The sequence below is a fragment of the Lutra lutra genome, chromosome 10 (assembly GCF_902655055.1).
Source record: "Lutra lutra chromosome 10, mLutLut1.2, whole genome shotgun sequence".
NCBI classification, from domain to species: Eukaryota; Metazoa; Chordata; class Mammalia; order Carnivora; family Mustelidae; genus Lutra; species Lutra lutra.
This window is the reverse complement of record NC_062287.1, coordinates 111719317-111732126: the sequence shown is the minus strand read 5'-3', so window position 1 is coordinate 111732126 and position 12810 is coordinate 111719317. Positions and strand designations below refer to the sequence as shown.

Sequence of the window (12810 nt, the reverse complement as noted above, 5' to 3'; positions counted from 1 at the left end):
TCTCAGCAGCAAGGAAGGGACCCGTCCGACTTATGCAGGAAAAGAAGGTCGCAGCACCCCCGGGAGGCCAGTCTGGCGCCGGCTGCCCCTGGCTGCTCTGCGGAGCGAGCGCCTCGCCGAAGGAAGGCTCATCCACATCCCCAGCTGCATCCCCCGAGTCAGCTCTGGGCCGTGCATGTGGTTGCCTCCAGCCCTGGCCTCAGGGAAAGCTGAAGGAACGAGCCAGGGCCCCCCGTAACCTACCAGGCCAGCAGGACTCCGGCTGGAGACGGGCAGACCCAGCAAGGTCGTCGAGGACACTGGCCTGACGGACCTGTCCTTGGGGTGCGGGCAAACGCAGTCCTAGAGCTCAGCAGGGCAGGCCTCCTCTGGGGCCCAGGGGCCTCCGAGGGGTGAGGGCAGCGTGTGGCAGGACGGGACAGAGAAGCGAGATGGCTTCAGGCCCCAGGCGGCTCCAGCACAACTGAGGAGGCCAGCCTGCTGAGCCTGGGAAACTGCCTCGGGACACTCAGAACAGAATAGGCACCGGGAGTCACCGCCTCTCGCACCGGTTCGTTCATGCGTCTGACCCTTTACCTCCAGTTTGCGGGGTGATGGGGGAGCTGGGCATCGAGCCTGTCCCCGGGGAGCTTGAAGTCCCCGAGGAGGCGTCTGTCCGAGGCTGCATCCCGGCCCCTTACAGACAGACAGACACGGGGCAGGGCCAGGGCGAGGAGGAGAACTTGCTATCTGCTAGCGGAGTTCTGAAGTTAAATGCATTTATTCGGTGACCGCTGACAGTCGTGACGTCCAGGCACCGTCACAAAGATCACGTTGCTCGATCCTCACAACTGTCCTGGGAGGCAGCAGGGTTCACGGCCCGTTTGATGGGCGAGAGGTGACGTCCCCGGGGTCGCAGAGCTGGGAAGTGGTCAGGCGGGGCCTCGTCCCCAGGTCAGCCTCGCACTTCAGGTGTGAGCTCAGCAGACTGCAGCCAGTGCCAGGAGCGAGCTGGGTTCTTCCCACCTACAGATGGGGAAACTGAGGCCAGGGTGCCTAGCCAGCCGCCAGCCACCGAAGGGAGTAAATGCAGAGCTAGCCCCTACCTCAGACGTCTGGGGTCCCACGTCCGGCTCTGTCCCTGCACCGGGCATCAGACCAAGGCCAGGGGTGGGCTGACTGTAGGCACCAGACGGGCGCTGTTCCCAAGACCCACCGCGCACCAGCATCTTCGTGAGGCGCGTTTGTCACACCTGGCGCGTCCTCCCTGCCAGGACTTCAGAGCGCCTTGAAATGTTCTGATGTGCGAAGAGCCTTTTTTATATGAGAAATGAAATTATTTTCAGCCTGTTGTCAGGCAGTTGTCAAAAGACGTGGCAAGTAAAGGGCGTCGAGCAGGAGGGTTTGGGAAGGTGGATCAGAGCTCGAGGCTGGGGGTGCTGAGGCTGCAGCCAGTGGGGCTGGGGGCCGGGGGCCGGGGGCCGGGGGCTGGGGGGGTCGGGGGCTGGCTTTGGGGGGCTCTATTGTCTATTGTGAATTTGCATATTTATTATTTGTGCTTCTTACCGAGGGGCTAGCGCTAGAGCTGGGCAGGGTGGGACAAGCCGGTGCCCGTAGGGCCCGGAAGGAGGCTGACAGTTGGGGGTTCTTTTTGGGGTGACCCTTGTCCTCCTGGAAGGGGTACGGAAGGACCGACATCTGATCCTCTCATGCTTTTCCGTCTGTCCATGGACATCGAACATGCCTCACTTAAAAGACACTCACTTGCCCTTTGGGCGGCTGGACGAGCAGGTGGACGGGGTCGCCGCAGAGCGTCCTGACTCCCTCTGTCTGTCGGCTGCGTCACCCCAGCCATCTCGGGGTACCTGGACTGTGACACCTGCAAGCCTACAGCCGTGGGACAGGGGAGCCCGCTGGGGACTCCGCAAGAGGGTTCCCACTGTCTGGGACCCAGCCCAGGGCCTCTGGAAGCCTCGGGGAGAAGCGAGTGTTCAAATCTCATCCTGTGGCTTCGTCTGTGTGTTTATCTGGCCAAGCCACTCGGCGTCCTCCAGCGGCACGTCCAGGAGGTGGACACAGTGCGCGCCCATCCCTGGGCATGTGCGCCTCCCTCTGCCCCTGCTGCCCCAGCTTTCCAGAGAGGCCCGAGTCAGCACTGGGGGCCGGGGCCTCGTGGTTTGAGCGTGAAGGGCGGGATGTCTGTCTGTCTTTCCTGAGGACAGGCTGACGTGGATAAGCACGTGACAGGCAGCAGGATTGCTCCGTGCATGTGACATGCAGGGTCATGCTCTCTGTCCTCACGCAACCCTGGGTCACCATGGGAGGGTCCAGACCCAAAGCACAACCACCGGGCGTGATGGCGCAGGATGCCACCAATCCCAGCCTCTCGGGCAGGGGGGCGTCAGCTGCGCAGGCTCACAACAGACGGCTCCCGCACGTCGACACAGCCGTCGTGGGCAGCCCCAGCCCATCGAGCTCCAGTAACAGTTTGCACGGAAAAGCGTGGCCCAGAGCACAGGGTGGAAAATGCCACGGAGGAGACACTTGGCTGTGTGTGTCAGGGCAGAATTGGGGCTTTTAGTGCTGTGCCTCCCCTCCAGTTAGTACGTGGCAGGCACAAGCCCATTTCTATGCGAAGGGACAGGACACTCGCACATGTGAGCCCAGCGCTGGCATTCACCTCCGTGGTGGGGAGGCCTTGGCCTGTGTCTGAGAGAGAGAACCACTGTGTGCAGATAGTGAGTTCCCTGTCACTGGAAGTATTCAAGGAGAGCATGCCTGCTGGTGGGGAGGAGGCCTCAGATGGTCCAAGTGGGTGGGATCAGGAGGTGGGATTTCCGTGGGGCAGAGCCCAGGCTATGCGGCCGGCCGGCACGGGAGTCCCCACAGAGCGACCCTTCCTAGTTTGCGTGAATGTTTTCCTCAGCTTCCCAGCAGCGCATTAAAGGAATGGGAGGGTATAGAAAGGAATCCTGTGGCTAAGGGGTGTTTCCTGCAGTTCCTCAAATCCTTATTCCCCTAACCAGCCACCCCAAGAGGAGGACTGGGGATCTTGTCTGTGCCATTTACTGCCGCGTCCGCCCATGGCCTGCACGGAGCCTGCGATTCACCAGCTCGGGTGGGGTCGGGCAGCAACCTGGCATGGAGAGCCCGGCTGCCCCTGCCTCCAACCGGCCACCTGTGTCTCGGTCCCAGGCCTCTGGGCCTCATCTTGGTGGGGCTCCCTGCTCGGCACCAGCCCCAGGGCCCCGCCGTTCCTGACTTGGCTCCGGCTTGCGGGCAAGGGCACCGTGAGGAGCTGCGGCTCCGTGTGCCAGCAACAGGGGCAGCTGGGGCTTCCCCGTCTGGGCCACGTGGCCCTGCTGTTTGGGGATCCCCTGCTCCCCAGCACAGGGAACGGGCTCCGTCTTGTTCACTGCTTCTCAAGGTAGAAAAGGGGCTGGTTTTTCCCAGTCCATGCCCCGGGAAGCCGCTTCTTCCCCATGCCCTTCATCCAAGGTCAACAGCAGGCTCACAGAGGATGTCTCCAGAGGCACCACTGGCCTCTGGCAAAGTGCCACCCCTACCAGCCCTGGCGTGTGCCCCCCTTCACGGTGCGGCTAGCAGTGGGGACTGGCGAGGGAACTTGGCTCGGCATGAGGCTCCGTGCTTCTGGGAGGGTATCGACCACAGACAGATGGAGGAGGGTTGAGCAGCGCCGGGCCTCCCACTCTCCCAGAGGGTTCCCTGAGCTCTGGCGAGCTCCCGGGGCTCACGTGGCAGGGCCCCAGCCTCTGCAGAGGGGCTCCCTCGTGGGCCATCTCTGTGGCCTCCTGTCCTGGCTGGGGCGGGCACCTCGCCCACGGCCAGCCCAGCCCCAGGAATCGGGGCACAGCACTGGTCACCCCGAGTGGGAGCAGTTGTGTCCTTGTTGATGGCACTTTGCACCTAAGGGAGATGCATCCGGAAACTGTTAACTGTTCAGCCTTGCCCCATGTGTCCACAGACACTGAGGTCTGCCAGCGCCTCCTCGGCCCCCCCAAGGACGTGAATCATGAGAGCAAGTCGGTGCTGTAATGTACCAGGAGCAGACGCGTTTCTTAGGGCACACCTCGGAAACGGCTCATGCTCTGTCGTGCGGCTTTACGACCCAGCATGGTGGGGCGAGGGGTCACCTAGGGCCGAGTTTGGGTGCAGCTGAGCAGTTTGGGACACTGTGGGTGTTAAGTGGGAGACAATGCCTAAATGAGCAGCTATTTGACAGCCGGCACTGGCCCTCCTTTCCCGCCACATGGAGAGGCCACTGGGTCGGGTGTCCGACCCCTCGGGCCGTCCTTCCGAGGCAGATGCCTGTGTCTCCGAACGCTGCCATTTCTGTCAGTCCAAAGTATGTCGACCACACGGAATTCCACTGACACGTTCCCGTTGCTTTTTCCTCACCCGTCTCATCTCGCGCGCTCACTCGCTCGCTCTCTCTCTTTTTAATTTCGGAAGCAGTTCTCTTGGCAACGGAGAAAACGCACACTTAATCACAGCCAAGCAGCAGGTGCGTCGGGCGACGGAACCGGCTCCCCGGGATGCTCCGTTTCATTTTCGGGAAGCCCCCTGTCCTCGTCCAGAGACAGCCCCGTGCACCTGCTGCTGGGCACGCGAGCCTGCGGCCCCTTCTCTGGGCACTCCTCAGATAGGACTCTCCCGGAGTCTCCCAGACCTCTCTCTCGGGGTGGAAATGCTCAGGACACGTGCAAGGGGGCTCTGAAGACACTCGCTCAGATCAGCCGCCTGGAATCAGGGCGAGCCAGGGCTCGGTGGCACTCTGTGCTCTCTCTCTTTAAAAAAAAAAAAAAAGAGAGAGAGAGAGAGAAGGGGGGGAGGAAATCCTGTTTTCTCCAGGGTAATTACCACGATGGGGTGAGCCGGAGAAGGGATAGGTACTTGTGTCTGATTCCTGCCAACGGAAATCTGGGTCACGCTCAGCAGTTCCAGCATGCCGGCGAGGGCTACCTGGTCCATGTGGGTCTGGTGTGAGGCTCTGGACCTGGGTGTTTCGTCCTGACTCGCTCGCCGCATCTGCCAGCGGACAGACAAACGGCACCAGAGAAAAACTTGGCTTTTTCTTTAAAAATAAAATTCGGAAAGCACGGGGCGTTCTCTCTAGCACCCGGCGCGTGAGAGCCGAAGCGGCCAGAGCAGCAGCCCGTGTCGGCTCGGATGGTCGGGGCGCAGGCTCGTGGCTGCCTCCGGGGTTCCCCGGCCGCGGGCTGGAGGATGCCTGACTCGCGCTCGCCCTCCTCCCAGATGCACTGATCACAAAAGCTGAGTAGCCCTGCTCACATGACGGACGCCTGCAGAGGCAGCAAGGTTTGAGAGCAGCCCCAGTCTACGCACGGTTGGCTCCCAGCTGACAGACAGAATATGGGGTGGGCTTTGTCGCCAGCACGCTGGGTCTGGCATGCCCAGCTATGCTCGGAAGCACGCAGTGCCCAGACGCCCGCCGCCGCTCCCCGGGTCCGAGCCGCTCCAGCGCCGAGGGGCCGGGCAGCCCTCCTCTCCTTCCTCCCATCCGAGAAGGTTATATAATGAGCGGACCGCTGCCAAAGTCGGAGGGAAAATGAAGTCTTTGTTAAATGCCTTCACCAAGAAGGAAGGTAAGGGAGAGCTGTCGGGAGCGCGGTGCATGGGAACGAGCAGTTTCTGACTGATTCTCCGAGGGGAGTGGGAGGACTCCGGTCGCTCCCAAAATTGCTGGTTGTCCCCTCTCATCGTGGAAGGGAATGATCACTTCGGGTGCGCGACTGGGCTTTGTTGTAGTCGGTCTGGGATCCTGACCCGCGGGAAGGTGCGTGCCCCCGAGCCCCCAGCCCCTTGCACAATTGCATTCCGGAACGTGCCTCCATGGTGACCGTGCCGGAGGGCACGTTGGGAACTAAGTCATATGGAGAATAAAGGAAGTTTGGACTCGTCTGCCCGCTTCCCGGAGCGTGCCAGAGCACCTGCTTGGAAGCAAGGGAGGTCAGGGCGCGCCGCTGGCCATGCGGGCTCAGGGCGGGCGCGCTCCGAACCACCCCTCGGCTCTCGTTGGCCGTCCCTGGGCGGCATTTTCCCGGAGTGGATGCAGACACGGTGTGGCTGACTCTGAGAGTGCATGGGATTTTTGTCATACCTTGTGTGATTTCTGTTGTGGGAAAAAAATGTATAAATAAATACATGAAAGACAGCTAAGAAAATACCCGCCCACTTAGAGTTCTCAGATCGCCTGAAAGAAGGAAACAGCTGCGTGGAATATTAATCATTTTCAGACAGGAAAAGAGTTATTTTTACCCTTTTCACACACACAAAAAAATCAACATTTCCACGGATGGCTCCGGCGACTTTCTCAGAGAACTCTCGCTTTATGAATTTGGGTTTATGGAGACATGACTTTGGAGGAGTCAGGAAGGTGGTCAGGAGCCCACGCCGTAGAATAAACAGAAAAAATGTCCAATGACCTTACATGGGGAGCTCGTTTAATTCCCGTCTTGGTAATTAAGTGAGCTAATTGTCATTTGAATGCGCGCCCTAAGGTCACCTCTGATCCCGGTTCCCACCCCACCTGATCCCCAGGGCAGGAAGTATCTGAAAACAGCCTCCCCCCGCCCCACCCTGTCCCTCGATCTCCCCAGGGCAGCAGTCCTGAATCCCCACCGCCACCCAAGCCCCGCTCCGAAAGCCGGCTTCAGCCCGCGTCTTGGGAATAAAGAGCAGCCTTTGTCCGTGCTCATCTGTGGGCGTGATTAACCCAGATTCCTCTCCTGCTACTTCGGTTTCTGGAACCCGTGCACACGCAGGGAAATGTTAGCTGGGGTTCGTCCGGTGTCCGTTCTGTTTTTCACAGACCTTTGTCCTCTTACAAGTCTGTCTCAGGCATCGGCAGGACAGCCTCCCCACCCCCCGCCCCAGTTTCTGTTAAGGGCATTGGTCCTTCACGGTTCTGTCGGCCAGAAAAGAACCCGGCTGGAGGGTCACGGAGACCCAAGGCTCAGCAGTTCATGTCACCAAATGCACACGTTTCCTGGTCTGGGAGTGTCCCCGTGGTGCTGGGGTGTCCCCTCCCCAGTGGGTGGCATGAGCCTTGACTCCTCAGATGTGGGGGCAGGGAGGTTGGTCCGGGAGGCCCCCCAGGGCCCCTCACCTTTTCTGCTTGAAGGGTCTGCTGGAGGGGCCGGCTTTCTTGCCGGGATCCAGTCCCCTGGCCGAGTGTCTCTGTGCATGGGAGCTTTTCACCCTCTCGGGTTGTGTGACCGTTCACCCTCTGTGAGGTCTCTCCATCCCCCCACCCTGTCGTCGGGCAGGTGTCAGGTCACCCCAAAGCATCCACCAGCAGGTGCATTTTTCAAACCCTAAAGGATGAGTGCCCAGTCCTTGTGGGGGTCATTCCAGCCTCCGTCTGCTCGGAGGGAGGGGCTGATGCGGTTCTCCCTCACGACCAGCAGCAGCAAACTCAGGGATGCTCCCCCATGTAAGGTTTCTCTAGCAGGTACGGCCAGGCCTTGCCGGTTCCCTGGGGCGCTGAGCCCCCGAGGGGGCTGCCTCTTGGGCTCTAGAGCCAGGGATCTGTCGAGGACGCCGCCAGCCTCTCCCGTCACCTGCTTCTCTCCCAGCTGGGCTGGCCCTTGTGAGTTCGTGTCCTTTGAGGAATTCAGAGCCGGACGCCAGCCCCAGCTGAAGAGCCCGAGCTGCTCCCAGAGAGGCTTCCCAGAGGGAGCAGGTGGGACCGGGCGCAGGCTGCCAAGGTCGAGAAATAGGACCTCGCAGCACGTCCGTTCCAGAATCTCACCAGCTGCTCGGAACGTGGATTTCCAGTGCCCTCTCTGTGCGGCTTCTCTGGCTTGGCTCCTTCTCTGCCTTCCCAGGACCGCCCTGCCCCCCCCCGGCGAGGTGGTGAAGGGGTGCCCTGGGTCACAGCTGCCTCAGGGGAGCCCCGCGCTGTCTGCCAGCGCCGCCTCTTCCCCAGGGCTCCCGTAGGCCCACCTCTGCCCTGGGGATCTCTGCCCACACTACTCTGTGTGCTCTACTGCCCCACGTGGTCGTGGGCCAGTGGCAGGGGGTTGATGGGGGGGCCCAGGCTCAGAGGGACACACCTGTCCTTCGCTTTCATGGAGTCCATCACCGCAGCCTCTGACCTGGGGCAGTGGGGACCGTGGGCTACCGGTCCCTTCAAGACCCTGGGACTCCCACTCCAGCCCGGCTCGCCCAGGAGGGTACATGCTTTCTGCGGCCCTGCACCGCTGGTCTGGCCGCGGGCGGCACAGATTTGAGGGCTTGTGCTCACTTGGCCTCGTTGTGGAGGATCAGATACCACAGTGCACGGGCAGCCGCGGGGGCGGGTGCGTGAAGGAAGCCCGCGTCCCTTGCTTCCAGGGGCAGCGGTGACTTTTCCAGTGGCCTGGAGGGCGACTTTTCTTGACATGAGTCTTCTAAGAAAGGACACTTTCTATTTCTGGCTCCAGCCCTTGGAGCCACTGGAGTGGATGTCTGTCCTCATGATCCCTGCGGGCAGCGTCCTCATTCTGACTCCCTGGGCACGCTGAACTCGGCAGAGGGAGGGCCTCGCCTATGGTCCAGAACTTTGTAGAAGACAGATGAGGCGTGCTCGCGCCTTCCTGTTGCGCACTGCCAGGCCCTGGTTTGGTGGGTGGAGAAAGCCGCGTGCTTGGTTCCGAAGCAGACCCCCCACTGAACAGTACTCAGAGGGCCACGTGCGTGTCCGGGGGCGGCCGCAACACAGCCCAGAGATGGAGAGGCTCACACAGCAGGACTCACTGCCCCCCGTCCTGGAGACCAAAGCCTGAGATGCAGGCACGGGCAGGGTGGCGTCCCCCGAGGCCTCTTCCCTCGTGTGCGGACAGCTGTCCTCTCTCTGTGCCCTCATGGGGTCTTCCCTCCGTGTGTGTCTGTGTTCTGGTGCCCTCCTCATATAAGGATCCCGGTCACACAGGATCAGAGCCCAGTGACCCCGTGTTACCTTGATCGTCTCTGTAAAGGCCGAGCTCCAGATATGGTTTCAGGCATCAAGGGTGAGGGCTCCGGCACATGAATTTCAGGGGGACCCAGTTCATCCCCTCCCAGGGGCCAAGTTCAGGTGGTGGCGAGGAGGAACTCTGTGTCCCACCCACATCGTGGGGCCTTCACACGTGTCTTGAATGCTGAGGGAGCAGGCACTGGCCTGGATGGAAGGTGGACCCCCGAGCCCCTTCCATCTCAAGCCTTAGCTTGAGCCTCCATGGAATGGAGACGTTTTCGGTGTCCATCTCGTCTCTGCTTCTGTGTCGGGGTGGGCTCTGCACATGCAGCAGGCTCTGCACACCCAGGGGCCAGCAGGGTCTCTCTGCACCCCTGCCCTGCATCGACCATGCCACACACGCGCTTACCCTCCTCTTCTTGTTCTCTCCGACCCAGTGCCCTTCCGAGAGGCCCCGGCATACTCCAACCGCCGGCGGCGGCCCCCCAACACGCTGGCCGCCCCCCGGGTCCTGCTGCGCTCCAACAGTGACAACAACCTCAACGCCAGCACGCCCGACTGGGCCGTCTGCTCCGCCACCTCCCACCGCAGTCTCTCACCCCAGCTGCTGCAGCAGACGCCCGGCAAGCCCGAGGGGGCCGCCAGGACCCTTGGGAGCTATGCCCCTGGGCCCCGCAGCCGGTCCCCGTCGCTCAACAGGCTGGGTGGTGCCGGCGAAGATGGCAAGAGGCCCCAGCCGTCCTGGCACATCGGGTAAGGAGTGGCCGGGGGTAGGAGGGGAGCTGGCGAGCAGCCGGGGGTCTCCCGAGGGGACCGGGAGAGGAAGCTCTCCCCTCGCCATGGCTCCTTGTTTCTAGGGTGCGGGGCACGCAAAGGTTGGCCAGAATGCCTGCTTTGTTCCAGCATGGATGTTGGGTCACCGCGCGAGCACGTGCCCATGGAGACCACCCAGGGGAGGTGTAGGGTCGAGGCTGAGCTTCCAGGGGTGGCTCGGGGCTGGGGCTGGCTGGAGGCCTCATTTTCCTTCCACGCGCATCGGCTTCTGGTTCTGAAAGTAAACCGTGCGCCGAGTAGGACCCGAGGCCAGCAGCCTGCCCGTTGCCGAGTTCTCCCAGGGGCGCGTTGACTGCAAACTCGTGATCCAGAATGAAGGCTCACACCGGGCTCTGGGCCCTCCCCCCGGCAGTCTCCCCAGCACGCTCTCCCCTGGCCAAGCCCCTTCAGAATCGGTCACATGAGGATGGGACTTCTGGGGGGTGGGCTCTTGGCTGGGGCCCCCAGGGACCAGGCTTGGGGCCAGCCGCTGCCGTGGGAGCAGCCCCGGCCTCCCGCCCCACCAGGCCCACTGTGCTCCGTCTCAGGCCCAGCCCCTGGTGCCCGTGCTCCCGCGTTCGGCCCTTCCCTCCCGGTTCCTGCGCCGTGAGGGTCTCAGGTGTTTGTGCGCTTGACTCTGCCCTCAGCCGTGGTGGCCCGGGAAGGCCCACAGACCGGTGTTTTCCCGGCTGGCACAGGGCTCTGGTGAGACACACGTGTCCCTGTAGGTCCAGCATGTCCCCAGATTCTCCTTTCCACCCCACTTGTTCCTGTTCCCACCCAGGCCTCTGGAGGCACCTGGGGGCACCAGCCTGCTGCGTGAGGCTTGCTGACGCCTCGGCTAACGTCTGCGATACTTCCTGGGGGCTCCGTCCCATAGGTTCCGCATCCCTGAAGCAGGGTGCAGGCTGGGAGCCCGGATGGGAGGGGGCGTTAGCGCCTCACGCGGTCCTGGCAGGAGGCGGACGGCCATGACCCTGAGCAGCGGTGGGTCAGGTGTCCGGATCAGAACATGCCTGTAGGAACCACGTCTCCCACCGCCCCTCCAGGTAGGGGTCTTGGGCCTGAGGCTCGGGCTGCCGGCCCACCCCGGGCCCACATCCACACCCCATCCCAGCCACAGCCCACCCGCCTCGTGCTCCAAACAGTGAGATCCAGTTTCTGGCTCTGGTCTAGATTCTCACTCAGAGTCACCCCAGGGGAGACGTTCCAGGTGCTAAGAACAGTTTAAAACTAAATTGAAGACTTCCCCCCGGGACAGCAAATTCCACTTTGCACCGTTCACTGGAATGATGACTGTAGTTTTGAGAAGCGCCTGCCCTTCCTCCAGCACGAAATCTAATAAGACACGGAAGGCGGCGTGGCCAGGAACCACAACATGGCAGACGAGTGTGTGTGAGGGACAGCGCCCGGGGTGCCTTGCTGGGGCCCCGCCTGGCCGTCCCCAGGGCCTGTGCAGGTGCGTGGGAGGTCCTCACGGCGTCTGTCCCGAGCGCTTGCTGCCGGGACCGCTAGGCACGTGCTCTGGACCCTGCCCCGGGCCGGCTGCTTAACACCGTGGCCTCGTGGGCGCAGCAGACCGTGAGAGACCGGCCCCCTGGGGGTTGTTTTTAAGACGCTGTGAGTGAGGCTGTGCCCGACCCTTGCACACAGGACGTGCTTAGACGAAGCTCAGATCCGCATCCAGCCCAAAAGCAGGCACTTGGTGGGTTTTGTTGCCTTTGTCACCTAGAGCTGTGGGCAGGGGGACCGGCCGTCCAGGCTTGCCCCCAACTTCGGGGCTCTTGTCTGTCCTTTCTGAGCAGTGCCGCTGACGGGAGCCCTGCTTTCTCTGCCTCAGGCAGCCTTCTGCCCCTCCTCCACGCCCCAGCACATAAGCCTGCCTGTCCCATGTCCCTCAGGTGCAGGATCCAGCTCCCCTGCTGGTGATGAGACCCATGTGCTGCTGGGGTCCTTCCCGCAACCCTCCCCTGTCCTCCCAGGGACCTGTGGGGTACACCTGCTTCCCGCTGGGACGTGAGGGAACGGTGGGCATTTGAGCCACACGAGGGGCTCTCTGCCTCCTGACCGGGAGACCACGATCTGGCCTTTCAAGTCACGCCTAGGTGTAGAACCAGCCATACAGGCCAGCCCGGGTAATGGTGGAGGGGACACCAGATACAGGACCCCACAGCATCGCCCCTGGGCCTTGTGGGGGCTCAGGCCGGGGGCTGAATCCCTCAACTCTGTCCTTGTCTTCATAGCTGAGAGCCTGACCCCTTCCCGGGGCAGACGGGCGCTGGCTGGGCACAGCACAAGGGGCTCTTGCGAGAAGGAAACCAGCTGCCAGACTCAGGGTGCCCTGGGGTGCCCTGAGAGCCCTTACCGGTTCTCACGGAAGCCGGGGTGGGGCTAAGGCCGCAGGCGGTGGAGGGAAAGGCCCAGCCCGGCACACCCCTCTGTCTGCGTCTGTGGGTTCTGTCTCCGCGGGTCGCCGTCCCAGCTGTGCTCCGCCCCACCGTGCGCCCGCAGAGACAGCTTACCGTTCTGCTCCAGGTTTCCTCCTGTGAGGGGGCGGGTGGTTTGGGACGAGTAAATAGAGCTTGGTAACCATCCACCACGTGTCCTGAGGCCGATCGGACTCATGGGGGGCTCCCCAGAAGCATCTGCTGCTCTGGGTTGTTGGCACCACTTAGAAAGACCCTCTGGCCCGTTGGGCCGGCCCTGGGGGCACTGTCCAGGTGAAGAAAGTCACTCAGCCCCATAGAGGGAGACTCAGCCTCCTGGCCTCTGGTCTGCCCCCACCTTGCCCCCCACTTTCTGCCTCGCGGCTGGTGGGGATGCCAGACAGTGCCCGGGCGAGGGACCCCAGGGTCTCCCCAGCTGCCCGAGTCCCCGCCCAGCTTCCTCCCTGGCTGGCCTGTGTGCTGGGGTCCGGGTGAGGGTCCCCCACGGAGCTGGCCTTCCCTAGCCCGCTGACCTGAGTACCAGGCAGGGAGGCCAAGGCCTGCAGAGGTCAGAACCCAGGGACCTCTCGCACCGGCGTCGGGTGCCCACAA

At 62.5% G+C, this 12810-nt stretch overlaps 1 protein-coding gene across 2 annotated transcripts in view; it reads left to right on the top strand.

The window, feature by feature from the left end:
* SHANK2 (SH3 and multiple ankyrin repeat domains 2) overlaps positions 1-12810 on the top strand; it is a 463356-nt gene that overhangs the window by 189910 nt on the left and 260636 nt on the right. The window contains exons 1-2 of one of the 2 annotated variants that reach the window (XM_047692581.1): positions 4887-5606; positions 9397-9712. In XM_047692581.1, the coding sequence (XP_047548537.1) occupies positions 5411-5606; positions 9397-9712 (512 nt within the window). In that variant the 5' untranslated portion in view covers positions 4887-5410. Of the gene's footprint in view, positions 1-4886; positions 5607-9396; positions 9713-12810 lie in introns of those variants that run through there. The other variant, XM_047692580.1, reaches the window with a different exon arrangement.